General features: G+C 41.8%; 2 protein-coding genes across 5 annotated transcripts; both read right to left on the reverse strand.

Annotated features, from left to right (window-relative positions):
* Nucleotides 1-2466: 2466 nt before the first annotated feature.
* Nucleotides 2467-5817, reverse strand: LOC121698646 (E3 ubiquitin-protein ligase TRIM35-like). Its single transcript, XM_042080932.1, has 4 exons — nucleotides 5295-5817; nucleotides 4227-4322; nucleotides 3910-4140; nucleotides 2467-3183 (listed from the first exon to the last, which is right to left on the reverse strand). Exons 1-4 carry the CDS (start codon nucleotides 5691-5693, stop codon nucleotides 3148-3150), a joined length of 762 nt encoding a protein of 253 aa, XP_041936866.1. The 5' UTR covers nucleotides 5694-5817; the 3' UTR covers nucleotides 2467-3147.
* Nucleotides 5818-11752: 5935 nt separating this feature from the next.
* On the reverse strand, nucleotides 11753-17403 carry LOC121698642. Of its 4 annotated transcripts, XM_042080923.1 has the most exons (11): nucleotides 17275-17403; nucleotides 17036-17166; nucleotides 16734-16859; nucleotides 16203-16402; nucleotides 14466-14538; nucleotides 13966-14103; nucleotides 13703-13804; nucleotides 13240-13401; nucleotides 12659-12850; nucleotides 12066-12289; nucleotides 11753-11983 (listed from the first exon to the last, which is right to left on the reverse strand). In XM_042080923.1, the coding sequence occupies exons 1-11, from the start codon at nucleotides 17294-17296 to the stop codon at nucleotides 11920-11922; spliced, it is 1434 nt and encodes a 477-aa protein (XP_041936857.1). In that variant the 5' UTR covers nucleotides 17297-17403; the 3' UTR covers nucleotides 11753-11919. The 4 variants fall into 4 exon arrangements, with proteins under 4 accessions (XP_041936857.1, XP_041936858.1, XP_041936860.1 ...); XM_042080924.1 differs by lacking the exon at nucleotides 13703-13804; XM_042080926.1 differs by lacking the exon at nucleotides 17036-17166 and having other exon boundaries at nucleotides 17275-17361.
* Nucleotides 17404-18011: the final 608 nt, after the last annotated feature.

An 18011-nucleotide genomic window follows, 5' to 3' on the forward strand; every position in this document is an offset into this window, starting at 1 on the left:
CACAGATTACCTGACGGAGCAACCACAGTTAGTCAGACTGAAGAACTGCCTCTCTGACACTGTGATCAGCAGCACCGGAGTGCCACAGGGAACTGTGCTCTCTCCAGTCCTGTTCACCCTGTACACATCTGACTTCTGCTACAACACCGAGTCATGCCACATGCAGAAGTTTTCTGACGACACTGCAATTGTGGGGTGTATCAGGAACGTGCAGGAGGAGGAGTACAGGAGCCTGGTAGAGGACTTTGTGCAGTGGTGCAAACTCAATGCATCTCCAACTCCAACACTTCAAAGACCAAGGAGATGGTGGTGGATTTCTACAGATCTAAGCCCACTCTGCTACCAGTCTCCATTGATGGGGTCAATGTCGAGGTGGTAAGCACCTACAAGTACCTGGGTCTCCACCTGGACAATAAACTGGACTGGTCAGCCAATACTGACGCACTCTACAAGAAAGGGCAGAGCAGGCTGTACTTCCTGAGGAGGCTGCGCTCCTTCAATGTGTGCAGCAAGCTCCTCAGGATGTTCTACCAGTCTGTTGTCGCGTCAACGTCCTCTTCTATGCAGTGGTATGTTGGGGAGGAAGCACAAAGAAGAAGGATGCAGGGCGACTTGACAGGCTGGTAAGGAAAGCTGGCTCTGTAGTGGGAGCTGAACTGGAGTGTATCACTTCAATATCTGACAAAAGGACCCTGAACAAACTGATCAACATCTTGGACAATGAGTGTCATCCACTCCACAACACTATTGTTAAGCAGAAGAGCCTGATCAGCTGGAGACTTCGCTCACTGCCTTGCACAACAGACAGACTGAGGAAGTCATTCATCCCCAGGGCCATTGAACTGTTCAATGCATCACTTAAGGGAAGAGGAGAAATAGACTTCTCCGCATAGTCTGTCTGCCTCTTCACCACCTCCAATGTCTTGAACTGTCTCTCCAATAGCCACTTTACATTTGTCTTCTGCCTCACTGTTTGCGTACTGTATTAGCACATATGCACAACCCCTCCCTCCATGCCACAGCCGAACTGTGACCACACTTATACCTTTCTTAATATAGTTATTTATATATAGATATATAGACTTTATTCTTGCACTGTTGCACTGTTTGACTTACTCATTTGCCAATCAATTGATTTAGATTAAGTTTTATTTAGTATAATTTGTATTTAGTATATTTAGTATAGATAGATAGATAGATACTTTATTGATCCCCAGGGGAAATTCAAGATATATTCTTTATCTTCTACAGTCCTTATTGCTTAGTTGTGTTTTTTATATTATATACTTTTAATTACTTTTTCTGCTGTTATTGAATGTGTGTGTGTGTTGTCTGTATGCTACTGTGACCTTGAATTTCCCCAAGGGATCAATAAAGTAGTGATGTTCCTGTGCCATCCTGCTCCAGTCCTCGGCTAACTAGAGAAGAACTCCACCTGCTGGTCATGTACATATTGCAAGGGGCTATGCATCACACGTCCATGGTGACCCTGACTGGCCCTGATTATTACTGTGTGCTGATTGCAGGATGTACTGTATATCAACGCTTATGAGCAGCAGGATCACAACACACAAACTATACATTTGAAATGTAATTTGACAAAATGTAAAAACATTTGCGCACAAGGTATATAAGATATAGGTATATAAAAAAGAGTTGTGTTACAGCATTCCACCAACAGATGGCAGTAGGCTATTTCAAAATCTTGGAGGTAGCTGCAACCCTACTGCATCTTCCTGTAAAGTTCAACCTTCCAGAAAAGAGGTTAATGCCCCCTGTTGACCCTTAACCTGTTGACCTTAACTCCCTGTCTCCCTTTGGGAGATATCCATCCCCTGCCCGCTAGCCCTTTCTGTGGAGCCGGGTCAAATGGTTTACAGTAAATAGCCTACTGGTCAAATGGTTTACAGTAAATAGCCTACTGAACTCTGGTCTTTGGTCAGTTGGACATCATGGTCATTGGGTGTCAAGGCCAACTGGTGGAATACAATGAGAATAGATATATAAAGGCAAAAGATACAAATGTTCCTTGGGTAACCAGTCACTTTGACACTTGATAACATTAACACTCTGCTACTGTGTGTTCCCATGGTAACCATTCAAGTGTATTATTCAAAAGAGAAAAAGACAATAGAATTGAATGATCTTTGCAATTCAACATTATGGCTTTGACAGAGCGCAATGCATACTGTATACAACCGGATCAGATATTGATTTATGCATGTGTGAATTTTTCATAACTGATTTTACATGTCACAAACTTGTAGCCCTTATATGACATTTAAAATGGTGAACTCTCCACAATAAAATACATTTATCACATATGTAATCCTCAGAATGACAAAAGTCAAAGTGGATCAGACAGAAACAGGAGAGATATTAGATACAATATTCAAACATGGAAACACTCATTCTCTCTCAGTATGTAGAATTGTGTTATTATCAGAGTCAGAGAGTGACAGCATATGTGTTCAAATAGAGTGAGATGTTTATTTGAAAATGTCATAATTATGTCAAACTGCATATTCTACATCTACACCAATAGACAATAGACAATAGACTTGTAAACATGTACATCAAGTAAAAAAAAAAAATGTATAAAGAGTGAATATTTAGATTTCTTAAAGGTGGGGTGTGCGATTGTGCACAACGTTGCATTTGTTGATGTTCATTTTTATACTTACATTTCTTAGCAGATCATTTTGTCAAATAAATGTTATGGGCTTGAAATTTCATATGATCGCTGAGTGCATATAGTATATATTAAGAATAGAAATAGGAATTAGGTCTGTATTTGCAACATGTAGGCCATCGCAATAAGAGTAAATAGGTAATTCTACTTGGAGATAGTAGGCCAAAAATAAGTTTGAAAATATTGGCATATTTAATATTGACAGAAATCCCATATCATATATCAATATAGAGATTATGGACAGCACGGCATTCGGGTACCAAAAAAATAATTAATGTTCAAGGTGGTAATACGGCCACAATGTGCAGTCCATTATCCTGCTTATACCACTGCTGCCACACTTGCATTATAATTTGCTGCTATAATTTTCACCTTTAATTGCTAAAACTTGTTTGTTGAACTACATCTTTCCACCACACATCCAATGTCTGGCGCTGCCGCAGACGTGGTGAACTTCAAGAATAACACCTTTCCACTGTGCTCTTGTAGTTCTAGAAAAGAACAGTGGAGTCAGTTACAGCAAAACATGAGCAAACTAAAGCCAGAATGAGTAAACCATACCTAAGGATAAATGCTGAATGTTGGCTTTGTGTTCATTCACAAATTATGTTTTACATGCACATTGTCCTCTCTATCATCATCATCACTTAATACACCAGATGGAATGGTGAATGGAAAGGTGTGCATCACTTCATGCCCATTCGGTTATTAAGTGATGATGCAATAATAGGCTAATACACCTTTTTCTAGGTCCACTGGCTTTCAGAGCCGCTCGGTTTTCTAGACAGTAAAATAAACATTTTCTTGCCGCTATTCAGTGTAGCCTTTAAGTAAATTGTCATCCTACTACTCACTTGTTGCCTCCTACCTAATAAAATCCTATTTTTCACAGAAGCCTGGACATTACCCTTGATTGAATCATCTGGCTGTACGCCTACAGTAAATACTCTGTCAAAGTTAACCAATGTTGTTTTACCCTCAATAAAACGGAGGTGATGGTGACTAGGTTTACAAGTGGCAAAAACTATCTGGCTGCACTAGTAAACGCTTTTTGACCAAAAAGCTGTTGGGCCTGTGACGTCTGATTGTATGTGAGGTTTATATACTGTATTATTTGGGCACATGTCTACAGTACAAGTTCAGTAAAGCTCGCCAGTTCTCTTTGTCGGATGAGAAATCAGTCCATACTGTCACTGAAGTTGAAGACTGCTTCTTACCTGTAGAAATGTGAGGTCATCAGCTCCCATCTGCTTTTCAATGGCACTGATTGTGTCTGAAAGAGATGAGATCTCTCTGCTCATCTTCTTAATCTTCTTCTTCATCGGCCGAATCATCTGCTTCTCTTTCTCCATCAGGGCAGCTATCCTGGCTGCCTCTTCATCTTGTAGACCCTTGCGAAGCCTCGCAAAATATTCTTGGGTCTGCCTCTCTTTTTCTAGAGCCTGGCTCTAGATTAACACACATAATAAAAACTTTCAGTTTCTGCTGTAAAATTAAATGGAATTGAAGTTAATGACTAATATTCATCTCTTACCTGAATATTTCTTACTGCCTGGCCACTTCTGAGTTTTACTTCTTCTTCAGTCTTTCGTTTCTGTCTGAGGGACTGCAGCATAATCTTGAGTTCCTCCTGAAACATGCACAGACTTCACTATTGGCTAATGCACCAAGTTGTTCTTAAATGGGCCACACCACTTTTGTACTAGGAAATATGTGGGATCATACCCCACAGGTGTCATTGTAATTATTGTGATTATTATTGTCAATGTATATATACATACATATGTAAATGTAAATCAGGTTTCTTGGCCAAGTAAACTTGTGTATTCAAGGAATTTGGTCTCTGCATTTATCCCATCTGTGAATTACTGAACACACAGAGCACACAGTGAACACACAGTGAGGTGAAGCACACACACTAACCCAGAGCAGTGAGCTGTCTTGCTACAACAGCACTCGGGTAGCAGTGAGGGGTTAGGTGCCTTGATCAAGGGCACTTCAAACCGGCAACCCTCTGGTTACAAGCCTGAAGAACTAACCAGTAGGCCACGACTGCCCCATAGTATATCCAGAAAATGTGCACTAATTTGACTAAATTGTGTGCTCATCCAACATCCTATCCGGCCATGCTCCCCCTGCCCCCAAACCCCCATCTACCGCCACAACATGTCACCAAAGATGGTTGATTACGAAGATACTTCGGGGGGCACTATCGGGGGGCACTATCCCCCATTTCTGAGCACTGGATGCACATTTTGGACATGGTATCATGATCTCCAAACCCTCGTATCATGATCTCCAAACCCTCGTGACAGTATGACCCTCCAGTCGGGAGAAAATCAATGAAGGTGTACACCAAGTTTGTTTTGTACTCCGGCTTCTGTCTGGCGTGGAACCGAAGTGTTCAAACGTCAGTCATACGTCAGTGACACGCCCCTGTGCAGGCGCCCTGACGCCCTGCCCCCAAAAGCCCCACCACTTTCTTTTTTTTCTGGAGGAAACATTTTGCCACTCTATGACAATTCTGTGAGATTCATAATTCCTTAAAAAGCAACCTATGTGTAGTTAAAATTAACTGCCAGTATCATGTCAAAATCCATACCTTAATATCTAGTGCAGCCTCATTGATGGGACTGAAGTAATGGTTTTGATGCTTCTTTGAGGTCTGACACACCAGACACACAGGCTGTTTATCGTCCAGACAGAAGAGCTTGAGTTTCTCACTGTGCAGACTGCAGAGCACCTCAGATCCTGCTGAAGTTCTCTGACTTCTCTTCTGTAAGAAAGTCTCACAAAGGTTCCTTAGATGGAGATTCAGAGGAGGCTGAGTATTTGAGGATATCCTCCTGCAGATTGGACATTGTCTAGATCCTGTGTCCCAGACCATCTGCAGACAGAGCTTACAGAAGCTGTGACTACAGGAGAGGAGAACGGGATCCCTGAAGATGCCCTGGCACACAGGACAGGAGAAATCCTCTACTGAGAAAGAATTAGATGCCATTGTCTAGTTACTGGTAGACTTTCTTTTGAAGTGTGCTTGAAGATCACTGCCGATTCAAGAAAACACAATCTAGTGAGCTGCTTTCCAGTGGCTGAAACCAAATGCTATGTCTATGTGCGCATCATAAGGTTTTGACACAGAGTTAAAAATGAATCCACTTCCTAGTTTCAACAAGGGGGAAACAGAGGGAGGGGCTTGGGTCGAGAAGGACTCTGATTGGTATTCTACAATATGAAACAGCTATTTGAAATTGTTAAGGCAGACAAAGCACCTTTTATCATTCTGGCATCAATCATTTTGCACATTCTCTACTTAAAATTCCTTGAGCAATTCTAAAATACATTTTTGTGAAACACTTACATTACACAAACATTATAGTTCTCTATTTAGACACACAATTAAAAACTTTAAAGTATGCTATCAAAGAAGTCTTATTCTAGAGGAGGACACTGCCTAGATGTGTCATTTGGTATTTGTGTGGAGAGTATTAATCCAATAATGTGGTTTTGGCAAAAATGGAATAGGCTTTTTTTGTAAAAGTGTGTGTATGTGTGAGTGAGAGAGAGAGAGAAAGAGAGAGTATGTGGGTGAGAGACATATTTAATTAAATCTCTTGTGATGTTCACCCCTGTTAACATTCACATTATTATTAGACTATTGACATTTGTCAAACAGAATTCTTAACCTGGAACTGATATATTTCTGTATGCTGGTTTGTACTCTATGTAATGCTTGTTGTATAAGTTGTTTGTTGTGTTATCTGTATTGATCGCATTGTCTGTATTTGTCTATTTTGTCCTTTTATCCCCCTTGCCCAGGGACCACTATGTAAATTAGCTGTATAGCTAACTCTGGTACAGGTCTTGAACTGTACATGGCCCCTGACAAATAAACTACTACACTAAACAAAACTAAACTAAACATGAAGTGTGTCCCAATAGATTTATTTAGGGCACAAACTGTAAAATGCACACACTTGTGCATGTGCGTGTTTATGTAAGTTGGTGTTTTTATGCAAGTGTGTGTGTATGTGTGTGTGTGTGTGTGCGTGTGTCTGTGCGTGTGTCTGTCTGCGTGTATGCGTGCATGCTTGCGTGTATGTATTGCTGTGTGAGAGACAGAAGAGGCCATCATGTAGTCTGAGTAGTTCTGAGATATTGAGCTTCAAATACATTTAGAATTCCATAGAGCTAATTATATTGATAAGTGGAACAAGCCTCTTTAGATATAATGTCCAAAAATGCATACAACTTCAATAAACACCTCACTTCACCTTATGAAGTTGTGACAGACTAAGACTATGTCAATAACTCAATTTAAGCAAAAATGTTAGATAGAACCTTAGAATTCTAAGAAGATTAAGTGTTTCAGCCTATGTGTTCACCTCTGTTCTCATTTCAGCTTCAGGAAAAGAAACTTAAAATGAAGCTTAACTTTCATTTCTGGTGAAACAAGATAAGCACAACTGTCATTTCCTGTTTCAGCAAGAGGACAGACGGTGTGTTCATGCACATGGGAAACAAAAAGTTCCCAGTGAAAATTTCATCGTTCACATCACCTCATTTGGAAACTAGATGTACCGCATAGTGGTACAAAATATGACCGCCGCTCAGTCCTGTACATCCGTTCCGCGAAAATAAATCACACTTCAATTTGTCTCCATATTTTACTCCATCCCCCACTCTTGAAACTTTTGTGTATGCTTGTTTGGCATGCCTGAGTGTGTGTGTGCGGCTGCACAGAAAGTACCCTACTGGTGCTGAAAAGGTGAATAGATTGTAGAATAGCCAAAGAAGATGTAGAATTGTTATAAACCTTTAAAATCTCTAAACAATCACAAGTAGGGCAGTTCATCACAGTTCATCCATTGCAACTGGATTGATGAAAGGTCACTTACACCTGTAGGCTACATTGTATTTGGGAAAAGCAAAAGGTATCAGCATAATGTTATTTATTTATTTATTTATTTTGTATGTATTTTTAAACAAAAACATCTCTGTCAGTTCCATGCCGTTTTCAACAGCTATCAAAAACAAAGGTCATTTTTGGATGGATGGATTTTTTGTGAATGTTTCTTCTTCTACATAAGATTTTAGTCATCTTTAGTTCATGTAATACTTTATTGTCAATGCACAAATTAAGTAACAGTAGTCTGAAACGTTATTGTTAATGCACAAATTAAGTAACAGTAGCCTAGTCTGAAACGAAATGTTGTTTTACATCTAACCAGTGGTGCAAATAACTGACATGTCCAAATGGGCCTTGATGAAATGCGTCGCTAGACTGTTCATACACATTTTAACGGGCCAAAGTTGAAGAGCTTTTGTCCGTTATTGTTAGTGCAAATATAGGCTGATTCATGTTCCCTTGCATTGTTTAACTGAGGTCCATGGCTAGTCTGGCTTTCATCAGACCAAGCTCAATCTTTTAAGAAATCAAAAAATAAATAGCGGGCAGATCAGGCTGGGTTCACCCAGCCTAGTCCATAGGCACCCGATATTGTTTAATTTTCCGATTGAGATATACACGCTCTGGCTATTCTAAATGCAAAAATGCATCAGAGAGTTATGACAAAACGGTAACTAACAAACTAGATCCTAATAGAAAGCTGTTAGCTTCCCTAAGCTACAGGTAGGATTATAAGGTAGGCCTATTTACAACATAAATTGTCAATAGGCTATGCTGGCGACACAAATAAAATCTCCTTTGGAAACCAATGGCTTACGCCTTACAGTATCAAGCGGACTTAAACTGTCATATCGTGGCGAAAAGTTGTAATAACATTCACGCAGCTCCATGAGTCAAGGAAAGCGCGAATGAAGTAGCCACTTCTAAATGGGACCCACTACACAGTAGCTTAAGGTGTGTTGCTAAAGCAGCCATAATGAAATGAAGGTGTCATTGTTTGGATACTTCACACACACGTGCTTTTTAATTTCACAGACTACAACTACCAAGCTGTAATCAAAGCACATCGATTCCCCTCTCACACCCTGCACGCACTTAAAACAAAATAAACAGGCGTCTCAGTCTCACGCATGTATAGGCAAAACTGTATCAGACCGGTGTAACGTTGGTAAATCTTCCATTGCACAGAATGATTTTGTAGCACGTGCAATAAATGACAGTCGAAAGATACAAACAGTGCTGCTATACATTTGCTTGGTATAACCGCATTTATAGTTTTCTACAAATGCAATAAATCAAATGCCTCCATCACTCAACCAACGCTAACGGTAACATTACCTAGGTCCTTATTGATATTACAAGATTAACGTACCTGCAGTAAAAACCAAGCATGTCCGATAAACATCCTCAGATTTATTTCGGCTTCAAGAAGAAATGGGAATTACACTTCATGTGAACATCGTCCTATCCTTATTAGATGTTCGCTGCGGTAAATTACAGTCCTTGTATGAAGCGTCCATTGTTTTTTTCCAACCCACTTTTAACTTTTAACAAAATTACGTCTCACTGCAACGATGCGCCATCTAGTGGACAAACGACTACTTCTCGCCAATACTGAAAATGCAGCCATGATGATGATGATGAATATTTATTTTGGCTTTCTTTTAATCCTACTGATTTTCATTTTTTACCGGGGGGGGGGGGGGCAAATCACAAATGAGTGATTATAAGCCAGGTTGATGTGGGCCCTTGAGACCAACATACCATAAAAGATTCACAGAGAACTGTGTCTGCCCTACCCTCCTTTCGGGGGGTCCAGTCCAGCGGGGGGGCTGCAGATGAAAACGAAAAATGACGGTTCCATGCTATCCATGTGGGGGTACATGCCCACCAAGTTTTGTGTACCCCGGTCTTTCAGTGTCCCGGGAATCCTTGTTGGTGTACGTCACTAAATGTACACATAAATTATTTTATTGTAAGGCCCCCCATGAACGAAAGTACACAAAACTCGGCATGCATTCAGAGGGTGTCATAATGATCCTACACTTTTAATTTCGTGCAGTTTTGACCTTGTCAGCCAGAGATATTGAGATGAAAACACCTAATTTTTTGCTTTTTAATTTTTAACTAGGTGGCGCTATACATGAAATAAATGGTAATGGGATGGGTTGACATGCCCCCTTAAGACCAACATACAAAAAAAAGGTGGACCTCCTAGGCCCTACGGTTCTCGAGATATTCACAGAAAACTGTCTCCGGCCACCTACAGGCCAGTTGGTGTATAGTAACATAAATTAATTTATTGTGTGGCCCCCCATGAACGGAATTCCACAAAACTTGGCGTGCATACAGAGGGTGTCATAATGATCCTACACTTCCAATTTCGTGCAGTTTTGACTATGTTAGGTCACAGATACCTTCAATTACACCACCTCATTTTTACTTTTTTGTGTTTAACTAGGTGGCGCTATACATGAAATGAGTGGTTATGGAATGGGTTGACATGGCCCCTTGAGATCAACATACAAAAAAAAATGGTCCTCCTAAACCCTACGGTTTTCGAGATATTCACAGAAAACTGTGTCTGCCCTACCCTCCTTTCGGGGGGTCCAATTCAGCGGGGGGGCTACAGATCAAAACGAAAAACGATGGTTCCATGCTATCCATGTGGGGTTACATGTCCACCAAGTTTCGTGTACCCCGGTCTTTCAGTGTCCCGGGAATCATTGACGGAAATTTGGGCATGCGAAAAAGAAAAAAAAAAAAGAAAAAAATTTGACTAAACCTATATGACCGCCGCTTCGCTGCGCGGCGGTCATAATAATTGATTGGTGGAATGGGTTTTTCACACATTCCGACTGCAAAGCACATGGACGCTGACAGTCACCCTTCTACACCCCTTAACCTTCTACACCTTCTACACCCCTTAACCTTCTACAGTTAAACAAGTCTACTAGTATCACATGGTGCAAAACATTTCCCAATGTTTCTGTGCCAGTATGTTATCACCTCAGCCAATCTCTGACCTCTCTGGCATGATATAATCCTCTAATAATAGCCTAGCCTGGAAAATCCAGACCCTGATAATCTAGAAAGATGAAGGGTCTGGCAAAGAACAATGTAATGGCCCAACTCGAGGGGCAGCAACAAGCATACATTTAAAAATGTCAATGCACGCAATTGGATAACACTAGACCATGTTTACTCTGAATGATTTCGGACTTCAACGCAATCGGATAACACTACGACCAATGTGTACTATCCTGCAACGTTGCAGCGCTGTCTTCATCAGTTTAGCTGGTTCCCCGCAATGTTGGGGTAAAAGTAACGTGCATCATTGCTCTTTGCCAGAGTGTCTCGCAGAGACAATTCCATTGTGCTCTCACAAGAACTCTGGATTTCAGGGTATGCATTTCCAGTATTGGCGTTACTTAGTCGTTTGGGGCTTTTTGCCTTTGTTGTGACAGGACAATGAAGATAGAAACAGGAAGTGAGTGGGAGAGAGAGATGGGGAGGGATCGGGAAATGACCCGGGTCAGGCTCAACCCCGGGTCCCATAGACACTTGGACCCCAGTGTGGTATGGATGCAGTAGCCAGTTGTGCCACAGCACCCCTGAGGTTTTTGTCTGACCTGACCCCGCCCCCCCAACACACAAACACACTTGCACCCATTCTCTTCATCTTTTAGTCTCATTTAACTTATTCACAGTCTCACCCCCTTCCACCTTTGCTTTTTTCCATCTCTCTAATTTTACAGCCCTCTACTTCAGTCTTGTTTCCCCACAATAAAAGCAGCAACATCATTCAATTAATTTGAATTCATTTTTAACATGAATTCAAGAAGGTGATGCCTTCAATACTCTCTGTTTAATTGAGCTTATCCAGGAAAAAGCAGATTGCATTACAGAGCGAAAAATGTCCTGGAATCGGATCATATATATTTGAACTGGGTTGAAAATTCATAAACATGTATTTTGATCTCTTATAATGTGAAATACATAATACTTACAATTACAAATCTCTCTCTTTCTCTCTCTCACACACACACACACGTGCATGCTCAGAAACACTCAATTCAAATGTCACCATTATTTTAAATAAACAAATAAATACATTGGTCTGTAACCAACCACTCTCCTGAAAGAAGAAGTAACACTACATTTGCAATGACATTTAATAGGGAGTAATGGGGTGGGGGTGGGCACAGGAGATGGGAGGGGCTTTAGGACGTCTTGTTTTTCTTTTTTGAAAGGACAAGCAGGCATGTGAGGGTGCTGTCCATTAAGTGGTCAAAAAACACTTTGCCGTACTTGATCTTCACATTGTAGGCCTCTCGGTCTTGGTCATGCCACTGGTGTTCCTCCACTGGTATCTCTTTGATCTGGAGGATCAAGTTGATGTGAAGAGTTAGTGTGTTTAGTGTTTGTACCTCAATCTGCACACTTGCAGAATGGCGACTGTACCTTATTCTGCAGAGTTTCGAATGAAACTTTGACCACGCCTGCCCAGCTTTACCACTCCAGGAGGTTTGGTCCTGAGCCCTAACTTTGGAGGGGCCAGCCTGGTCCTCGCGGTTACGCTTGACCAGCGACTGCTGGTCAGAAAGGACTGAGCCTCGGGGTGTCTCCTTCCGCAGCGGGTTGTGACCAAGGGTCTCCTCCGCACCAGACACGGCACTGTCAGTGAACTGAAAGAGAGAATGTGAGTTTTACTTAACAGGATCTTAAAGGACCAGGTGAAGGCTGGGAATGTGACATTCTTAGTTTAGTGCTTAGACTTTAGTGCCTGGAGAAATCTTTTTCCATCACCCCAAAAGACTTGGGTTATACATTTACGGGTCAGTCTGATGCTGGTTCTTATCAGCCCAAACAGAACGTTAGGTTTCAACGTTAGGTTCTAAGAAGTGTTTTTTAGAATAGCCCAATATGTGTCACCTCTAGTATGTGAACTTGCCTGCGCCAAGTGTCACCTGTGTTGGGTGTTATAACCATACGGTTTCTACATATATCTATGGTTATAACTCTGTGGGAAGGTCAGAGGTCAGAGAGGGTCTCACCAGAAACTCTGCGCAGTCATCAGTGCTGCTGAAGGACGAGCAGGTCTCAGCCTCATCCTCCACCTCGCCCTCGTCGGACTCAAAGTCGTCCTTGTACTGAGGGTCACTGTCCTCCATGTCGTCCGGCATCACTGTGGCATCATTAGAAGCCACCTCACACTGTGGAGTACGGAGAGCGCCGTTCCTCGCACACTGAGAAGGACAACAAACAACACGCAATCAGTGATATAAAGGATGAGCTGACCTCTTCCATTCACTTAGATGCCATGAGCTCAGTAGCAGTGTATTTTGTATGATTAAAGCTTGGTCTAGTGATGTGTAACATTATCTGTACATGATCAGTACATGATTTATGATGTATCTGTAACAAAACTTGGTTTGATTTTCTGTTGTGTTTTCAGGGCAGTAAACGTTTAGCAGGCTGCTTATTTCGCCTGCAATTGAAAAAAATCAACTCCAGGCGGAAAAGCGCCCAACATCATTCATGTTTTAATTAAAACATAGTGCATCTCACAGTTTTACGAGTGACAAACTAGCCCCTGTCTGATCACGCTCTTATAGTCACTCTGCACGCCACATACCTTTGTGGAGATCTCTTCATACTTAACACTGTTGTATGAGGACTTGTCTGCCATCTCCTGGTGTTCTCCCATTGCCACCTTCAGGCTCAGATCATGTTCAAAGGTCTGGTCCTCAGCATCCTGCACCTCAGTGTGGAGGACCTTAGTGTCCTGGCCAGCAGCCTGGAAATGAATGCACTTACATTTATATTTTAATTAGCAGACACTTTTCATCCAAAGTGACTTACATATATCAATTCTATTATAAGGGACTACATTGTCACCACAGAAATGTGGGGTTATAATATGAGATATGATGATGAGGTATAAAGATTTATGCAACAATTCTCTTTGTTTGGAGAGCTTCAATTGTGTAGCTGGTGTAGGCCGGCTGTAAGAGTATTGTACTGTATCATATAGGCACAGGCTTTCCCCACGTAGAGGTGGCTTAAGGGGACACTAAGTGAATCAGTCAAAGACTTACAGATGCTGCGGGAGAGACCAGCTTGGCCTTCAGGTCCGTTCGCTGCATCTGACCAGGTTGCAGAACTGAGGTCTCTACGACAGACTCAGACATTTGGGCCGCCTACCAAGATGAATTATGACATCAAATCATTCCACTCTGCAGGCAGCTGTGGGGTGTGTGTGTGTGTTAACCTGGTGACTGTAGTGTGTGTTTTCTTGGTGACTGTGGTGTGTGTGTTTTCTTGGTGACTGTGGTGTGTGTGTTTCCTGGTGACCCCTGACCTTTCGGTAGGCCTCAGCTTGCTTCTGCAACTGGATAATTGATGCTCTCTGGGTCTCGAGGTCGGTCAGGTGTTTCAGAAGCAACTTCCTGTCCTCGCTCGCAGCCTGAATGGCCTGAGTAATCTTCTTCATCTGGGCCTGTAGACAAAAATAAAACCTTTACATTTATATTTATTCATTTACAACTGACACTCAGTGACTTACAGACAAGGACTGTCATTCATGCTACTGTGCAAAAAGAGAACTTAGAATAACAATATTACCAACAAAATAGTTATAATCCTAATATTTAATAAGACTTCATAATATTTAATAAGACACTAATAATTATTAAAAAAATAATTTAATATCAGGTAATTTTACATCAGAAGGACCAGTGAGAAATACAGTGTTGAACTTAAATTCCGTTAGACATCAAAATTTCTTTCACATTGTATAGTCTGTCAGTTTCGCTTTTTGGCTATTGCAAGGATACCATTTTCAGGAAACGGATAGCCCACCTGCTGGTGCATCAGCTGGGAGGTCACACGGAAACTCTCCGTAAGAGGGTCTTGACCTGCCTCTTCACCACACCTGCACAGACAGGAGGAAGTCAGTCAGTCAGCCATTTAACAAGCAGCATCAGCCTTGGCTAGAAAGGCCTAGAGTGAGTTGGAGAGAGATTCTTTGGATTCTTATTATTATTCCGCTGACTGCTTTTTCCATACGCTCAACTTGACCTGAAACTTCGTTCAAACTTTGTAGCATAGGTCTCCAAAAGGACAAGGTTGCTATGTCTTTATAAAACGTTATACTTTTTGAGATATTAATGAAAAACAAGCTTATTTTTCCCATAGACTTTGTATTAGGCATTATGTCATAAACTGAGTTGCACCTATTCCAACCAAAGATTCTAGAGCGCTCCGCTCTAATGGCCTGTTCAGATTACACGATTACAAGGCCCTCTTAACCGATCTTGTAATGTGGCCAATCTCCCGACCAAGACACGGCAAGAATTTATGGTTCATTGATCGCCTAACCTGACATGCTCCTGAATATGCCTATCAATATCCATTAAACTATCTGTCTATCAACATCCATGGGCACTGAAATTCCTAACCAGCAACCTCCATAGCAACCATAATTACCTTAGCAACCAACATAGAAACCACTTTAAATAGCATAGTAACCACTATGATTACCCTAGCAACAACCTACCAACCACCCTAGCAACTAGCATAGCTACCACTTTATTTAGTATATCAATCACCATATCTACCCTAGCAACAACCTAGCAACCATCTTAATTACCCAAGCAACAACCTAGCAACCACCATAGCAACCAACGGGATTACCCTAGCAACCAGCATAGCAACCGCTTTATTAAATGTACCAACCACCATATCTACCCTAGCAACACCATAGCAACCATCTCAATTACCCAAGCAACAACCTAGCAACCACTGCCATAGTGCCAACCTAGCAACTACCAAAGCAACCAACATGATTCCCTAGCAACCAGCTTAGCTACCGCTTTACTTAACATAGCCACCATCATATCTACCCTAGTAACACCATAGCAACCATCTCCATTACCTTAGCAGCAACCTACCAACTACTACCAAAATATCAACCTAGCAACCACCATAGTAGACAACATGACAACCCTAGCAACCAGCATAGCAACCATATTATTTAGCATAACAACCACCCTGTCTACCCTAGCAACATCATGGTAACTATCTCTGCATGATCTGTTTAACTATATATTTTACATCACATTTTTCATGCACTGGTAATTCCCTGAAATTGAATTTCTGGTTAATTTAGCAGACACTTATATCTAAAGCAACTTACATATGTAATTTATATTAAAGGTATTACAAGGCCACTGTCCCCAGAGCAACTCGGGGTTAAGTGCCTTGCTTCCACAGCACAGCTGTGGAAGCTGGGAATTGAATCCATAACTTTAGCTAGCCCAGCTCATTAACCACTACATTACCACCGCCCCAGTCAAGCTATCTACATTTGGACACAAGCCTGTCGCTAACAGTAGAGCTGAGTGCATTTACGTGTGCATGAGTGTGTCATATGGGCAAAAAAACAGCCCACATTCTAAACAAACTTGGATCCGGACCAAAGGCTCTAGTGTGAATGTGCCCTAAGTATGTATAGGTGCGTGTGTGTGTGTGTGTGTGTGTGTGTGTGTGTGTGTGTGTGTGTGTGTGTGTGTGTGTGCGCATATGGGCAACACCAGCCTTGGTTGGCAGGACAGCAGGTCCAGTTTGGCTTGGGCTTCCTGGACGAGGGCCTGCTCCTTAAACTGAAGCACGGTGGCCCAGAGCTCAGCTCGGCCGTTCTCCTCGGACACCATCCGATGGATCGTGCTGAACATGAATGATGTCCAGCCGTCATCCACCACAGGGGGGCAGGCAGCAACCGCCACCGCCACCGCAGCCTGAGGGCACAGAGAGGGGGAATGGGTTACTGGGGCACAGTTTATCTGCTGAAAAAAGCCAAAAGTCCCAAAAGAGTATCTAAATCTGCCCACTTCGTGCCCATCGAGTTGAATCAGAGTGGTTTCAGTATGTTAGTGTGTGGTCCAATCAGAACTAAAACAGCTTCAGTATCTTGGATGTGAATCAGGGCAGAATCTGAGTGGTTTATAGTATGTTGGTGTGTAGTCGAATCAGAGCTAAAGTAGTTTCAGCATGTTGGCCGCTGATCAGATCAGAACAAGAGCAGTTTCAGAATCTCAAGCACTAAACTGGGTTGACTAAAGCAGGTACCTCTTCAGCTAAGGGGACAGTGCTGGTCAGTTGGGGCAGGTGTTGTCCCAGACGCTGCGTTCCTATCTGGGTCTGCAGCCAAACCTTCATACCCAACAGGCATTTCTCCTTGTTAGGACCTTGCACCTGTGGTGTTCCAATGGGTAAAACAATTGCTGGTATAAAGTCTTCACATTTAAAACTTTCTCCTATACAAAGCATAGCCTATATTGGACAATAACACTTTTAAGTTTGGACAAAATTGCCGGCTAAACACCTAAAATATTTTTTGTTAGACTGCTCCGTTACTTAGCCACACCTACCTTTTTTTCATCCATTAAGGCCTTGAATGGATTTTTTTGATCCATGACCATGGCATCAGTTTGCCATTCAAGGCCAGAAAACTCCAATGAATGAATGTATGAAGGTAGGCCTACGCCACCGTGTGGCTCGCCTGAAATCATGATTGAAATAGGATGAGAGCTAAAAGTAATAGGCCTACCAATCAATATTTAGAGTAGCAGTAGCCTAACTATTTATTTTAGCCTAATAATTTTCTTACCTTCGACCACCGTTGCACCCATGATGTGTAAACACACACCTTATGAGTTTTAAGTTAGTTCTAGGCTATCCTAAAATCCGTGAGAAATCAAGAGCGATCAAAAAAAAAACGTCTGCTCACTAGCCAGGTGATGTCCAGAATAAAACTTTAAACTCAGCTAACATTCCACGTAAAAAGCAGAATCCTAATGAGGCAATAAAAGCGTATTGAGGCGTCATAATAGTTTAGGGACCGAACTGTCTGCGACGTGACGTTGTAAGAATTCCAGTGAACGTGGAATGCCACTTTATTTTATGCCAGGTTTTATTCCGGGACCGGGACTAATGCATTAATAATATGATGCACTGCAACTAATAGGAAATTAAAAATTCAACCAGAGGCTCATCTCTTTCAATTGTATCCGTTTTCTCATACAGAATCCCATAACGTCCAGTGGGCATTTGTAGGCTATGCAATCAACAGTCTCAATAAAACACAATTTTCACATGAGCTCCACCTACACGCCCGTGAGGAAAGTCTTCTCGGCCTATGTGCTGAAGTTTTCGAACACCTAGAAAGGGCATTCTAAATCTCTTCTCTCGCCCTCTTCCCATCTCACAACTCCATATTTTCATTGTAAATGTAGGGTTACGGCTTAGCCTAGCCTAGTTGTTTCAGACCAAAGCTACATGTGTGAAACAGAGTGAGCATTAACCATGTTCTATATTGGTCAATTGGTATTGGGAAATTCTGAAATA

The sequence above is a fragment of the Alosa sapidissima genome, chromosome 23, assembly GCF_018492685.1.
Source record: "Alosa sapidissima isolate fAloSap1 chromosome 23, fAloSap1.pri, whole genome shotgun sequence".
In the NCBI taxonomy this organism is placed as follows: domain Eukaryota; kingdom Metazoa; phylum Chordata; class Actinopteri; order Clupeiformes; family Clupeidae; genus Alosa; species Alosa sapidissima.